The following is a 15,414-nucleotide window of genomic DNA, read 5'->3' as shown; positions in this document are numbered from 1 at the left end:
GAAAGTTTAATGAAAGGCAACTATGCATTAAAAAAGTCATCGTAACTTCTCAGCTATAAATTACTTCAGTAAAACACGGGACCGGCCCTGGGAGGAGCGGTCAGTTCGGAATCCACTGGACAAAGGAGTAAAACCCAAATGCTTGGCCAGTCGCTCAGGGGTCCATCAGCAACGAGGCTCACTGCCCTGACCTGCCATCCCCAATCCAGGAAGATCGTAGTGTGGGTGTGTGCTTCAGTGCAAGAGGAACAATGAGCCTGTAGCCCTTGGATTTTGTAGTATTTTTAATTTTTTTTTTTTTTTTTTTTGCACTACACTCCTTTCCCTCCAAAGTAAAACTTAAAGTGCTCCTAGTGCTTTGGAATTTAAGCAAGAACAGGGGCCACGAGTGTCACTTGCTGTCTTTGGAGACTTATGGCAGCAGAAGGAAGGCTGACAGTGCCTGGCCCTTCACCAGCTTCGCCATAAGCCAAGCAGGGATTGAGATGGAGCGACCTGTTCCTGCCAGGAGACAGGGGAGCAGCCGGGGTGGAGCTCTGGGGCAGGGACTCGAGCAAGGGATGTGCTGAGAGTTGCCATCTTTGCCTTCTCCAAAGAAGCAGCAGGACTTGCTGCTTTTTTGGGCCAGCACGAGTGCAGGAGGTGAGCAGGGAGAGCAGAAGCCACGCACAGGGCCGGCGTGTGGGCAGTGGGACAAGTGACACCGGGGTGAGCGGGGCCAGGCTGGCGGGGAGAGGCCGGGGCTGCCCCGGGGCTGGCGTTTCTCTCACCACCGAGGCTGCCCCGCGTCTCTCCAGCTCCCAGGTCATTGTCCTAGCACGGCATTCCCTGGCCCCCAGCGTCACAGCGGGGGTGGAGCAGCACAGGGCAGGTTAAAAGCAGTCCCAGGGTGGATTGGCCCCACGGTCAGAGCAGCTCCCTCCCTGCACCAGCGCCTTCAGCCCCAGCTGCTCTGCTCATCCCCGCGGCTGGCTCAGGGACAAGCCAGGAATAACACCAAGCCTCATCTCCAAGAGCCCAGGCCAGGTCAAACTTGGCTATTTTGGTTAAGTAAAGACACAGGGACCTCTCCCAGCCTGACCCAGCACCACCCCCCCTCTGCACTCCACAGCTCTGGGGGCAGTGGGAGGGCAGAGCAAGGAGCCCAGGGATCAGATCCCTGTGGTTTCTGCCCCTTCCGTCTGCAACAGCAACGTTCCACAGGCAGCCACACACCCCCTGCACCTCAGTGGGGACCCAGCAGTTCACATTCACTTCGGGTTAAAACTCTTGGTTATCTGCTAAATGCAATTTAATACTGAGGGGGACGAGGGGAGCCCCACTGTGGGCATCGAGGAGGGCGAGCAGGGCCGGCACCCAGCGGGTGCAGCAGCCCTGGATTCACACACATTCCTGCACACACACTCCCGCTGAGCCAGCTGCAGCCTCTCCCTGCAGGGAAAAGCCAGCCCTGTCCCTCAGCCACGGGCCAGCGGGGTGGTCACGAGGCCAGCAGGAACGCTGACCTCACTCAGCTCTGAGCCGCAGGCCCAGGTAGGACAGGGCAGCAGCCAGGTGGGACCAGCAGGCAGAGCAAGACCCCCCCGAGCCCTGAGGCCTCACCCAGCCCTGCCAGGTGGGAATATGGCACAGTAAACTCCAGCATCCAGCACCGGGAGCCCTGCCCGGACAGAGCTCCCCGCTCCCAGGGAGGCAGGATGCAGAGTCCTTCAGGGAACACGTCTTTGCAGGAAGACAGTGCCTCTCCCAGCTCTGCATGTGCAATTAAAAGAGTAACTAGAACAGTCTCAGGCCAAGCACAGCCCGAGCAAGATTCGTTCCTTCCAAGTGTGCAGATAAAAGTGCAAATATGCATTTGATGTTTCTTTTCTAGTGAGGAAGCTCTGGTGCATTTAGCTGCCAACATCTTGAAGACCAGACCAAGGAAAAAAAAAAAGCTTCCAGAGAGTTCAGCTTCACTTTGCTACATGGTACCTTAAAGTCACAGTTCTCTGACTTAACTGCCTGCAGCCCTGGGCTCAGTCCCGCGCGCAGCTGCGGCAGGTAGTGGAATGTTTGTGTCATGAGTTAGATGCTTTGGGGGGAGAGGAGGAAAAGAGGAAAACCAGGTTACAATCCTATACATGAGTGCCACTCTGGGAAGAGAGGGAGCCTCCTCAGTTCTGTGGGGCAGGGTGGGAGCTGTGGTGGTGGTTGATCTCCGAGCCGCCGGCGGCGCAGAGCAAGGGCGCGCTGTCCGCGGCGCTCCCGCTGTCGGTCCCGGCCAGGGAGCCGTAGCAGCCCGAGCACTGAGGGGTGGCCAAGCTGCAGGAGAGACAGAAAAAACAGACTGAGGGGTGGCCAAGCTGCAGGAGAGACAGAAAAAAACCAAGCATGGACTTCTAGGGATGAATAATTTCGCTCTGCCAAACTTCTGCTCCCAGCACTGGTCAGGGTGTCAAAGTTTGAAGGCACAATAGCTCCAAGGAACTTGGCTTTGATGAGACAGCTACAAGAACAAGAGCACCAGGCCCCACAACACTGGTCAAGAAGAGCCAGAACCTCTGAACTGCTCACTACACCCCTGGGCAGCAAGCGAGGGACTCGGAAGTGAAGTGGAAAGGAAGTATTCCAAGGCCAGGCTGCACAGGCCTTGGAGCAACCTGGTGCAGTGGAAGGTGTCCCTGCCCATGGGGTGGAACAAGGTTTTAAGGTCCCTTCCAGCCCAAACCATTCCATGATGACGGGTGACAGGGCTGCCAGGATGCCTCATAAGAGTTTTGCTGGGGATACCTGACCATTCTCATCCACACCAGAGGTTCCTGCAGAGTTTTGTGCCAGGTCCCTCCCAGGACTTCACCAGCTCTCACTTCCCAGAGGAGAAACCCCTCTGGAGATCATTTCAGAGCCCTCTGAAATGGATCCCAGCCCTCCTGAATGAGATTTCCTGTGTGCAATCACTACCTGTGAGCACCATCCACATCCACCTCTGAGCTGGTCACTTCTGCCCAATAAAAACAGCTCCTTGTGAGCTGCAGAAGGGAACAAAAAGTCTGTCAGAGCCTCCCTGCCCTATCCACCTTGCCCAAGCTGCCTCTTCCACCAAAATTTTTCCTAGGAGCAGAAGCCAGGAGCTCTGTTGCTTCCCCAGAGGGCAGCAGAGCAGCAGCACAACCCTTACTCACCCTCCTTCCCTGCCCCCGAGCCGTGACAAGTCATCATCGCTGTCGTAGCGCCTCGGATTGTCGAAGAAATAGGCCCTGGAGCTGTAGCTGTGGCTGTTGACCATCCCTGCTGGAGTCTGCCAAGGAGAAAGGAGTTAGGCCAGAACCAAAACATTCCCAAGAGTCACCCCAGGGGCTCCTCCCTGCACAGAGGAACTTGCCCAGGCCTACCAGGTTCTGGGTCAGTCTCTGAGCGCGGAAGAACAGCACCACGAAAGTGGTTGGCACCAGCTCCCAGAGGAACAGGACCACTCCAAACACCACGTACTCCTCGCTGCTCACCTCCACGTGCACCTGTGGGCACAAGGCAGAGGGTCTGTGTCATCCTAGCCACTCACAGAGCTCCCAAAAGCTGGAACTGGGAGTGCAGAGAAACCCTCCAAAGGCAGGAGTCCCTAAAGCAGCACAGTGACCTTCACCTGCCTGCTGCTCTGGTTTGGGTGAGCTGGTTCTGCTCAGAGTGTGCTACCAGGGCACTGGGAGCTCGCTCCCCACACCAGTGGCTCTCCCTCACACACAGCCACGCCTGATTAAGCATTGCTGTTCTGCTCTAGTTGACTTGTCCCTCCTCTCCCTCAAAAGAAGAGTTGGCAGGCTGAGAGGGAGGAGCACAACAGGGAATCCTTCCTGAAGAAGTGGCTGGAGAGAGGAAGACTCAGGTTTGCTGGGTGGAGAGAGCTTCTGAAAGCAGAAAGGCAGCTCATGTGGGGGTTCACACCCCCCAGAGCCCCCTTTTCACCCTCACAGGATGAGGAGTGACTGCATTTCACTTCACTGGGTCTGGATTGGGGGTCACACACTCACCTTGTCTGAAAGGTTGTCCCAGCCATAGTTAAAAGGACCAGGAACATTGTCTGGAGATATGGCCACAGCTACCAGGTTATAGCAAGCCCTTGAGGAGTACAGGAGGGCCACTACAGATCCCACCAGAATAGCCTGGCAGACAGATGTTCCCTAGGACAGGAAGAAATAAAAGGAGTTGTAATACAGAGCTGTGATGTTCTTCCCCGTTCCCTTAAATGCATGAACAGCTGTGCAGCCAAGAATGACCCAGAACATTTGTATGTTGTTGCTAAAATATTCAGAGCTGGGTAAGAGCTTTCTCATGTGATGAGTTCATTGCAGGAGCTGCACAGCCAGAGCTGCCTGGGAGCAGGGAAGGATCTGAGGCACTGGAGTGTCACTGGCAGGACTTTGTCAGTCAGCTCCAAACTGGGGGTCCAGGGAGATGCTGCTGCACCGCCTGCCTTCCTCTGGGAATCTCCACAAGGCCAACAACCAACCACCAGGAAAATCAACTTCTGCTTTACACCCCATCAGACCCTGCAGAGGAGTTTCACTTGCAGCAGCTCAGCACCCCAGCATTTCATGGTGTTTGTCTAGAAAAGAAGCCCAAACATTTGGGGTGGGAAGAAAGTCCCAGAGCTTGAACTCCTGAACGGAGCCCACAGAAAAGATGGAGAGGCACCATTTACAATGGCCTGGAGGGACAGGACAAGGGAATGGCTTCAAACAGACAGAGGGCAGGGATAGATGGGATATTGGAAAGGAATTCCTGGCTGTGAGGGTGGGCAAGCCCTGGCACAGGGTGCCCAGAGAAGCTGTGGCTGCCCCTGGATCCCTGGAAATGTCCAAGGCCAGGCTGGATGGGGTTTGGAGCAACCTGGGATAGTGGAAGGTGTCCCTGCCCATGGCAGGGGTGGCACTGGATGGGATTTAAGATCCCTTCCAACCCAAACCATTCTGGGACAAACTTAGTCCTTGTTAAATCCATCCATGAATCCCCTTCAATGACTGCTGGGAGGCACCAAGCCAGTGAGGGGGCAAACACCCCTCAGCACCTGAGCTGCCTTTGTGTTTAAGCAGAGAATCTGCTGGGGAAGCTCATCTCACTGGCCTGCTCCACATTCCAGCTCTGCTTTCCCAGATTTGGAGCTCAGGACAGTATCTTGAGAGAGTCAGTAGGAGAGAGGTGCCAACAGACAAGTGACAGCACCGAAGCCCAGAACACATCCTGCTGTCACTGGTGGTGAGCCCGTGCTGCTCAGGCCAGCACAATGAGGCACAAAGGCTGCTGAAGCAAATCTCCAGCTCACAAGGACCACAGGACAGGAGCTGGCTGCAGTCCAGCCTTTCCCATGGCTCCAACTTCCCCACCTTCAGTGTGGAGGCAGCAGCCTCCAGCCTTGCTGCGTGGCTTTGAGTTCTGGGGCATCTGTGGAACATTTCTGCTCATCCCCACCCCGTTTCTGCAGCAGTTTCCCACACACAACGTCAGGGGATGCCCCCAAGGCAGGGGAGGGAGGCAGAGACCTTTAGCAGACAGCCAGGGTGAGTATCCAAGCGGACAGCTTCCCTGGAGCACAGGCCAGGGGCAGCCTCGGGCATGTGAGGAGAGGAAGCTCCTGCACTGGGGGAACTGGGTGAGTTAATGAGTGTCCAGAGCCAGTCAGAGCTGGAGACCAGGCCCAGGCCAGCAGGGGTGGGAGCAGGTTCTCTGCTCCTGCCTGCTCCTGGCTCACTGCAGACCTGGATGCAACCTGCAGCCTCTGGACAGCTGTCACAGGAGCCAGGTAGGACACCAGTCCCAGCCCACACATCCTGGATTCTGGGAAGCCACCCGATGCCCTCTGCTGCTTAAGGAGCCAGACATCTCCTACAGAAGGCCTCAGCTTCAACTGGCTGTGCTCAGGTGCTCTGGTTTTTCCTCTAAATGTTTCCAGGCACTCAAGTGGACACTGATTGCAGCCTCCTGCCACACTGCTGGTGTGGCTTTTCCACTCTCCCACCTGCTGGAAAAGAGCTGTGTGTGTTCAGGCCCTCACCCGTGCTGCTTTGGGACAGGACCTACAGCAACCTCTCCTCCCATTCCAAGATGCTCATCTCATCCAGGACATCTCATCCTGCCCAAGCAGAGCCCAGCTAAAGCTGGATTTCTGGGGGATTCCCTTTGCAGGGAAGCATGACACACCCGCCACAGGTAAAATACACAGCAAAAACTGCATCTGCTGCTCTTAGAGAGCCCTCTCTTCAAGGCAAACCCAGGATTTTCTGTGCCTAAAAAGCAGAAGCAGCTCATAAATCTGTTATGCCAAAGCTGCAGACAAAGCATTCCCCTAAAACACGCAGGAAACGTCATTCCCACAGCAGGAGCGTGCACTTTGTGGAGGGAGGAATCCAAGAGTTGCCACCTCCCCACCGGAAGGAGAATCCGAGCAAGAGCAGCTCAGGTGTCACCAGGCCAGCGCTGCCCTGAGTGAGCACACCCAGATCCAGCTGAGCAGTCCCAGTGGGAGTTCCCAAGGCATTCACCCACCTTGGACTCGAGGTAGACGTTGGCTGAGGACATCTTTCCCAGCTTGCACATGCAGCAGGCCAGGGAGATGGCGCAGAGGATGAAGAGGCTGTCGTTGACCAGGGCCCGGGCCAGGACCGTCCACCTCAGCTGCTTCTCCGGGACCTCGCCGTGGATCAGCATTGCACAGGTTAAATTCACAACTAGGAACAGGAGGCTGGTGAGGATGGAGCCCAAGTACAACAGGACCCTGGAGAGATGGTGAGGGGAAAAATGGTGACTGAGGCAAGTCCAGGTTCGTTCTGCACATCCCTTCCAGCAAATTTCAGGGGTTGTATTGGCAGCCCAAGGCTGCAGAGGATTTGTTGGAGCTGCTCTCATAACACATGAGCAGCGTAAGCAGTCATGAGTTACAAGACTCATCTTCTGACAGTCAGGTTCTTATCTTGCAGATTTTAAGTGTTGCTCCAGCTCTGCATTAACTCCAGTCAATAAGCCATGAGTCATCACAACCACTGCAACTCCTTTATTGAGAGCCACTGGAGCTTGCATTTTCCACCCTGGGTTTCCCTGGGAAGCACCTGAGCTGCACAAACCTGGGGCTCACCCATTGCTCAAGCCTTGTTCTGCACATCTTTCCTGGGCTGGGACAGCTCAGAGCGACCCTAAGAGTTCACCCCGGGGAACTGGGATGCTTGAGCTCCCTTGGCACCCCTGACACTCCCAGTCCTGCTCCAAGGCAGAACTCTGCTCCTTTGTCAGAGTACAGGGGTGGAATTAGAGCTCTGTTCAGCCTTTGGGGCCTGACCCCCCCATTCCCCCCCATTCCCCTGGGACCAGCTTTGAAGGGAAGGTCAGGACAGCAGCACTTACTTGTACTTGTTGAATTCAGCTGCACATTTCACTTTGAATATGACCTGCAGGAAAGATTTGCACAGGGTTATTTTACACAGCCTACAGTTTCCTTTCAAATTGGTCAAGAGATAAAAAAGGGAACCAGAGCTGGACATCTCCAAGGACTCTGGATTTTTTATTAGCATCAAGTCTTGCTCTGGACCCCAAAGACTGGTACTTTTTTCCTTGTACAAGCCCAGCCCAAATACAGGTAGCCAACAACCATAAACACATTTAACACCCCATATCTGAAAAGCACTTTAACACCACACCTTAAAGACTTCAAAAAAAAGAAGGGAGTTTAGCACTTAAAGTCATTAAAGTCCTTCAAAAATACATCTCCTTTTCCCAGTGTTTTGGGCTGTTTTAGGACCTCAGCCATGCTGGATTTCCGTGTTAGAGAAGTAGGGACAGTTTAGGAAGGTGCAGACACTCCCAAGTCACAGCTCAGATGGGACTTCCTGCTGCAAAGGGACAGGGAAGCAGTGCTCACACTGCTCAGGAAAACAGCCATGGCAGGAACTGGGTTGTGACCAGCTCCAGGTACAGACCCCATCAGGAAGGATCCCAGAGCTGGGGTCACATTCAGCCACAGGCAAAGCTCATGTCCTGATTAGAGACCTTGAAGGAACTTGGGAAGAGACAGAGACACATCCAGACAGATCCCACCTGTACTTGTGGGATCACTGCACAGGTGTGGAGGTTCAGTTTCTCTTCTCCCACAAGGAGCCTTCCCTGTCAGCAGTGAAGGATCACTCATCTCCTCCCAGGCATCCTTAGTCAGCTTTTATCCTGGTGGGATTCCTTGGCTCTTGCTTCCAAGTCAGGACTGAGGTAGAAATGGCACATGAGCTTCAGGAATCAGGCTTCTGCCAACGGGATTTCCAGAGACATTTCAGGATCTGAGGGTTGTCTGAGCCACTGCAGTGGTTCCAAGCATTTCAAAGGACATTGGACAGCTTCAGTGATTCTCTTCCAAGAGTCACTTCCACTGCCTGCCTCCTCTTCCCAAGGCTGAGGGAGGACGAGCTCAATTTAGTGGGTAATGAGACATGGCTCTTCAGCAGAGGGAGGTATCCAGCCTCAGGAATGTTCTCTATCCCATTGTCCTGGCCCAGACAAGTGCAGGAGTGGGGCACAATCCTCTCTGAGCCCTAAAACTCATCTGAGTTACAGGAAACTGGGCCTTGGAAGGGCCACGTGGTGACTCCAAACCAGAAATATCCCTGAATCCTCCATCGTTTGCCTGTAGGTGACATTCAAGCACTTTGGGAGTGTCATGGAATCACTCAATTGCTGAGGTTGGAAGAGCCCTCCAAGGTCATCCAGCACAACCATGCATCCAGCACCACCACATTCACCACTAAACCATGCCCTGAAGTGCCACATCCACGTGGTTTTTTTAAACACTTCCCGGGATGAGGACTCCACCACTGCCCTGAGCCTGTTCCAACACCTGACCACCCTTCCAGTGAAGAATTCTTTCCTAACATCCAGTCTAAATATTCCCTGGCACAACTTGAGGCTGTTTCCTCTCGTCCTGTCAAAACAGGCATCGGTGGCATCCAGCTGGGAAACTCCTGGTTCAGCACCCATTCCAGCAGCATGGAAATCCATGGAGGAATCTGTACTCCTGCTGTGACTCCCTGAAGAGCTGTCTGTAACCTCAGCCTCTGAGCAGCACTGCAGAGCCCCTGGCTTGTATTCCAGCTGGGAATGTTGTGTTCTCAGCTTGCAACAGCCCCTCAGCTGAGCAGGGAAGTGCCCCTGGCTCACAGGAAGATGCTGTTTTGGGCAGGACTCTGTCCCCAAAGCCTCCCCTGCAGCCCCGGGGATTAAGGCACACAAAGCTGAGTCAGGGTTAAGAGTGCAACAGCAATTTGAGCCTCATGCTTGGCCCGCTGCCATGGAAAGCAGAGGGAGACCACAGCTCCAGCCTCACACTTTTATTAGCCCCTGGATAGTTGTTCCTATAACTTCAGGAAGGGAGCAGACACCACTGTGTTGGTGGTTTTAGTTATTAAGGCTGATAAGTTATCTGAAGGTTGCTTTTCCTTCCCAGGGACTGGGTCAGGAGGTGGCACCACCAGTGTGCACAGGGTGTCTCTGGGTTCTTATCCTTGAGACAAGCTCTGAGCCTCCTGCACGGGGCTCTGCTGCTCTCTGAGCCCAAGGACGGCCAAGGCAGAGGGTTCTGCTGTGAAAAATCCAGCACAGAGAGCTCAGGAACGATCCTGTTCTTCAGAAAAACAGGAAAAATAGACCCCTGTGCTTCAGCAGGTGCAGTAGGCCAAGCTGTGAGCAGCAATCCCTGCAAACTGAACAGTTCCTTCGGATCTGAGCTGAGCCCAGCTCCAGAAGTCAAGCATGAAAACAGGGAACAGCGGTCTCAGCAGCCCAGAGCAGCAGGACTGGGAACATTTACTCCTGAACAAGTCTTTTACAGCAGTTTGGAATACTCAGGTGCCTTTCCAGAGCCATGGATCCCCTGAGCATTCCACATGAGCCAGAAGGTGAGGCTGAGGTAAGTTACAGACCCCAAAGCCCCCTGTGATGCCAGAGGCTTTTGGATTTGTGATGAGAGGATTTATCCCATAAAAGTGATTTCCTTGTTCACATCACAGCCCAGGGAGCCCCTAAGGGTCTGTTCAAGAGACACCCTCACCCTTAGAAGGTGCACTGGAGGTGTCACAGCTGCTAAGGGAAGATAAGTGACACATCCCAGATCCCACAGATGAATCCAAGGACCACTCCCGGTACCTGCACAAGGCAGGATCTTAACCCTAACAGCACTTAGGCTGTTATCAACAGATCTGAAAGACCCAGGAATTTGTCATTGCCCACTGGAATCAAATTCTCTTTTGCTTCATAAAGGCAGCACCAGTTTGGGCTCTGCAGGTACAAGACACAGCCGTGCCCTGCCCCAGCACAGCTCAGCTGCAGGAGCATCCCCAGACAGATCCCTTCTCTCACCACACGAGATAATGGGAGCACAGCACAGACTATTTTGGGATCACACCTTGTACCAAGCGTGCAAACCCCCCCCTCAGCCCACAGAGGAAAAGCTGGAACTCTCCCTGAGGATCTCTCACCATCCTCATTAATACCGAGATCATTCCATGCCATCATGGACACAGGCTGCAACTTTGCATGTTCCCTCCTTTCCTAGAATAGCTGGTCCCCAGCACGGCCACCTGTTCATCTGGAAAACAGGGGAATCAGCAGCTATGGGATGGAGCAGTTTGGGGTTTCAGCGATCCCTCACCAGCTGTCCCTGTGAGGCAGAGGGCACTGCCAGGTGTCTGCGAGACAGGGAAGGTGAAAGAGGGAATTGAAGGATGGAGACTTTTCCAGTTTTCCATCTGAGAAGATCCAGGACTGTAAAGACAAACATCTCCCAGGCTGGATGCTCTTTCCATGCCTGTCTGCTGCAGGGCAATTAGAGCAGGAAGAGATGAAAGGGCTGATGTCATTTCATCAGATGGAGCACTTAGAGAAACACACACAGGTGAAGGGCTCTGGCCACGCCATCAGTCCCACCAGGCCAACACTCCTTACTCATCCCTGTGCCAGCTGCTGATTCCCAGGACAAGCAGGGGTGCCAAGTGCTCAGGAAGGTCCTTAAGATCAAGGTTGTTGTGGCTGCATTTCATGGAATCATTTGAGTTGGAGAAGACCTCCAAGACCATCAAGTCCAACCTGCGCCTGCTGCCCACCTTGTCACCAGCCCAGAGCTCTGAGTGCCACCTCCAGGACTCCAAACCTCCCTGGGCAGCTCCTTCCAATGCCTGACAACCCTTTCCATGAAGAAATCTTCCCTAATATCCAATCTAAACCTCCCCTGGTGCAACTTGAGGCCTTTTCCTCTTGTCCCTTGTTCCCTGGGAGCAGAGCCCAACCCCCACCTGGTTGCACCCTCCTGTCAGGGAGTTGTGGAGAGTCAGGAGGTCCCCCCGGAGCCTCCTTTTCTTTCCTCCAGGTTAAATATCCTGAGCTGCCTCCGTGTATTTCCATCTCCATGCAGCATGCTCCTGACAAAGACCTGGGGAAAAGCTGGAAGTGGCAGACTCTTGGGAAAGGTGGCATTATTCAAGCAGCTGGCAGCACAGGAGCTATTCCAAAGGCAAGGCAAAGGAACATCCTAGACTGGATATCTGAGCTATTGAGGCAAGATTGGGAGTGGATCTGAGGAATTCTGACCTGATGGACTGTGAACTCCAGATTCCCAGGAAAGGACTCGTTCTAGTACAGGCTGAGGAAGAGATGCTCCCAAGCTAAAGGCATTATTACACCTTTTGATGTTCCAGGTGGAAAAAGTATCCCAAGGGAACCTACAAGAGAGCTGGAGAGGGACTTTGGACAAGAGCCTGGAATAAAAGGACACAGGGAATGGCTTCCCACTGCCAGAGGGCAGGGTTTGATGGGATATTGGGAAGAAATTCTTCCCCATGAGGGTGGGGAGGCCCTGGCACAGGTTGCCCAGAGAAGCTGTGGCTGCCCCTGGATCCCTGGAAGTGTCCAAGGCCAGGCTGGAGCAGCCTGGGACAGGGGAAGGTGTCCCTGCCCTTGGCAGGGGGTGGAATAGGATGAGCTTTAAGGTCCCTTCCAACTCAAACCATTCTGGGATTCTGTGAAAAAGAAATACACATCCCACACTCGTTCTGTCAGGTCTCTGCATCCCCTCAGGAATCTCCAGGGCCAAGATGGGACAGGAAGAGGACAGCCTGTCCCCACAGAGAGGAGGAACACCAGGCAGTTTAGCAAATTTGAATTTCAGCCCCAGAACAGCCTGGAGCATGAAGCAATGCCACATCTCCACGGGTATCTGTTCCCTGGAGCTTCTTCCCCACCACCACTCCATCCCCAGCCTCTACACAGCCTGAGGAGCCCCCTAAATTGAGCAAGATCAGCTTGAATAACAGCACTGGCCATTTTCTTCCCCAGATGCCATTTCTCCAGCATCTCCACAAAGGAGGCTCTGTGTACAGGGACAATGAGCCAGGCCCTCAGCACAGCAGCAGCCCATGCTTTTATCCAAGGACATCTCGGATCAGGAAGCCACCCCCAGGCCAGCAGAAGCCCAGTGTCCTTCCACAGGCTGCTGCCAAGTGGCCCTTAAAAAGTGGGAATGGATGGGCACGTTCTGCTGGAGTCACACCAATAAACACACCAGTCACCTCTAGATCATGGGAGCCAGGAAAGCACCAGAGGCTTTCCATCCAGCTGCCCTCTTTCTCCAAATCGCTGGAGCTTCACCACTGAGATAACCCAAAAACCCCACAGAGTGATGGACACCCCTCCTGGTGGCACCAGGGAAGCGTCAGGCCCTCCCTGGAGCTGAGCAAGCAGACCCATTTTCACAAGTCACTTTATCCTTCCCCACTCCAGATTCGCAGCTCTTATTTCCTCAGACAGGATTTCCCTTGGCTCTAGGTCTTCAAGGAGAAAGAAGTGGGATATATGCAGAGTTCACTGAAAAACAGATATCGTGGGAGGAGGAGAAGCCTGGGAATCTATTTGGATTTACTTTAAGAGGACCTTTAAACAAGCCTGCAGAGGGGCAAATCTGCTGTCAAATCCAGTGACCTAGAAGAAAACAGAAATCCAGCCACTCTGTGGAGCAGAGCACAGAATCCCTGCCTTTCCAGGGACACAAACCCCTCCTGGCTGGAGCAATTGGGAGGTCAGGCTCCCTTGAGCAGACAAGACAGATTTGTGCACTCTATGCACCATTTGTTATTCCACTGCCACTCCATCAACAACACCTCCGACAGCTTTTGCAACAGGCAGCTCACCCCCCAAAGCCTCCAGGTGTTTATTGGGAGAAAAAAGGGGGGGGGGGGAAAGAACCCAAACAGCTGAACAACCCCACTGCTCCAAGTATCATGTGAATGCTGGTGTCCTGGGGAAAATGAAATCATAACTCCCGTGGGTGACACATCGGAGCGACGGAGCGATTTCGCTGTGTGCTAGCGATTCCTTTGTGAGGCTGGGGAACAGCTGAGAGCTGCAGAGCAAAGAATCCCAACAACAACAACAAAGCTGGAAGGAAAAAAAGTGGTGACTTGTTTCATAAATAGGCAGCGAACCGGGAGGCAGGCGAGCAGAGGGCTGCTCACGAGAAACTGGAGCAGAAACAAAATATTCAGGAGGAAGATGGGGAGGGGAGAGCCAGGGCTTTAGGAGATAAAGGCAAGTGGAAGGACTAAGGGAAGGAGGCTAAAAAAATCACAACACGAGTGATGGGAAACCCAGAAAAGCAGGGACACAGCTCGGTGACAATAACAAGCGGCTCTGCACCGTCCCAGCAGCGATCGTGGTGCTGGGAAGGGGCCCCCCCTCAGCTTCCCCGGGCTGTTGTGTGAGGGATCTCGGGGTTTTTTTTGTCTGACAAGCTGCGGAACAACAAGCCCGGTTCGCAGCGGAGCGATGGAGAGAAGGAGGGAGCGCAGCAACAATAGCAGAAGAGGCTCTGGCTGGTGACGTAATGGTTGGCATCACTCCAGGCCAGAGCAGCCCCTGCTGCTGCCACTTTCTGGTCCCCTTTGCACAAGGGGAATCAATTAAAACAAGATGCAAAACAGTCCCTCAAGTGATGCCCCCCCCCACAAACACCCCTGCCGTGGGTCTGGGTTGCAAAGAGGAAAACCCAACCTGGGAGCAGGGCATCTCCCTGCACCCCCAAATCCCAAATTCAGGGCATGTGCCTGTCCCCCCCCCCCCCCACCCCGGGGTCTGCAGTCAGGGTACAGCCCTGCACCCCAAACCCCTGATGCTGGGATTTTGGGCACACTTTTAGCTCACACCATCCCCCCCCAAATCCCACCCCGCCCCCCAAGCTTGGATTAAGGGCACAATCCCTGTGCTTCTCCCCAAGCCTGGATTCAGGGCACAATCCCCGTGCCTCCCCACGGGCTTGGATTCAGGGCACAATCCCTGCATGCCCCCAGCCTGTCCCAAAGTCTGCACTGAGGGCTGGATTCAGGGCACAATCCCTGTGCCTCCCTCCAAGGCAGGATTCAGGGCATACCCCTGTGCCTCCGTCCAAGCCGGGATCCAGGGCATAGCCCTGCATCCCCCAGCCTGTCCCAAAGCCTCAGCGGGGGCAGAGCCCCAGGATCGCCTCCCAGCCTCACCTGGACACTCACATCCCCATCCCACCCCCAAGCCTCGGCTCCAGGGCGCTCCAAGTTCAGAGAGGTGGCTGAAGAGGAGCTTCCAGCCCCGGTGTCCCGCAGGGTGGAGGTTTGAGAAAGGGAATTTTGGAGAGGTTTTGCCCAAAGGCAAAACTTACCTCGGCGAAATAGAGGTTGAGAAGGCAGAGGCTGGAGAAGAGGAGGCAGCCGGGCAGGCAGTACAGGAGCCAGTGGGCGAAGGGCTGCTGGAGGCGGAGGGCCTGCAGGGAATTCTGCAGGTAGAAGGAGAACAGGGTGGTCCTGAGGGCTGCCCAGAGCAGGCAGAGGAAGAGGCAGAGCGTGTGGTAACTCAGCCGCCGCTCGCGGTAGTAGAGCAGCAGCCAGAGCTGCAGGTAGGCGAAGAGGAAGAGCGCGGCGTAGAGCGCCGTGTGGAGCACGGTGAGCCCCAGCTCCACGGCGTAGGGCACGGCCGCCCCCTCAGCGAGGGCCATGGGGCAGCGGGAGGCACCGACCCCCTCCCTGCCTTCCCTCAGCCCCGGCTGGACACCCCCATGCAACAAAGGGGAGCCTCCCCCCACACTTCTTCTTCTTCTTTTCTTCTTCTTCTTCTTCTTCTTCTTCTTCTTCTTCTTCCTCCTCCTCCTCCTCCTCCTCCTTCTTCTTCTTCTCCTCCTCCTCCTTCTCCTTCTCCCTCCCTCCCGCCCGCCCGGCTGCACCGCCCGCCCGCCCGCCGCCAAACAACTCCGTGCCGGGGACAGCCGCCTGAGCCCGCTGATTTGAGGGGCGGCGGCGCGCGCCCCCCATTGGCCGCCCGCCGGCCCCGCCCCCCGCCGCGCCCATCCGCCGCTCCCACTGGCCGGCGCCGCCTGTCAATCACCCGCGCGAC

The 15,414-nt window shown here is 55.0% G+C and overlaps 1 protein-coding gene across 1 annotated transcript; it reads right to left on the bottom strand.

The window, feature by feature from the left end:
- Nucleotides 1–287: 287 nt before the first annotated feature.
- On the bottom strand, nt 288–15,138 carry GPR137C (G protein-coupled receptor 137C). Its single transcript, XM_039552067.1, has 7 exons — nt 14,687–15,138; nt 7,372–7,415; nt 6,520–6,748; nt 4,008–4,157; nt 3,375–3,497; nt 3,165–3,280; nt 288–2,304 (listed from the first exon to the last, which is right to left on the bottom strand). The coding sequence occupies exons 1-7, from the start codon at nt 15,017–15,019 to the stop codon at nt 2,157–2,159; spliced, it is 1,143 nt and encodes a 380-aa protein (XP_039408001.1). The 5' UTR covers nt 15,020–15,138; the 3' UTR covers nt 288–2,156.
- Between the last annotated feature and the right edge of the window lie 276 nt (nt 15,139–15,414).

Source organism: Corvus cornix, chromosome 5, assembly GCF_000738735.6.
Source record: "Corvus cornix cornix isolate S_Up_H32 chromosome 5, ASM73873v5, whole genome shotgun sequence".
NCBI lineage: Eukaryota > Metazoa > Chordata > Aves > Passeriformes > Corvidae > Corvus > Corvus cornix.
This window is presented reverse-complemented; position numbering and strand designations above follow the sequence as displayed.

Coding starts and splice junctions, on each gene's coding strand:
- GPR137C (XM_039552067.1), bottom strand. CDS start 15,019: ATGGCCCTCGCTGAGGGGGCGGCCGTGCCCTACGCCGTGGAGCTGGGG. Junction 4,158..6,519: donor ACGTCTACCTCGAGTCCAAG/GTGGGTGAATGC, acceptor TTCCTGTCCTAG/GGAACATCTGTCTGCCAGGC. Junction 3,498..4,007: donor GGGACAACCTTTCAGACAAG/GTGAGTGTGTGA, acceptor TTGTGCCCACAG/GTGCACGTGGAGGTGAGCAG.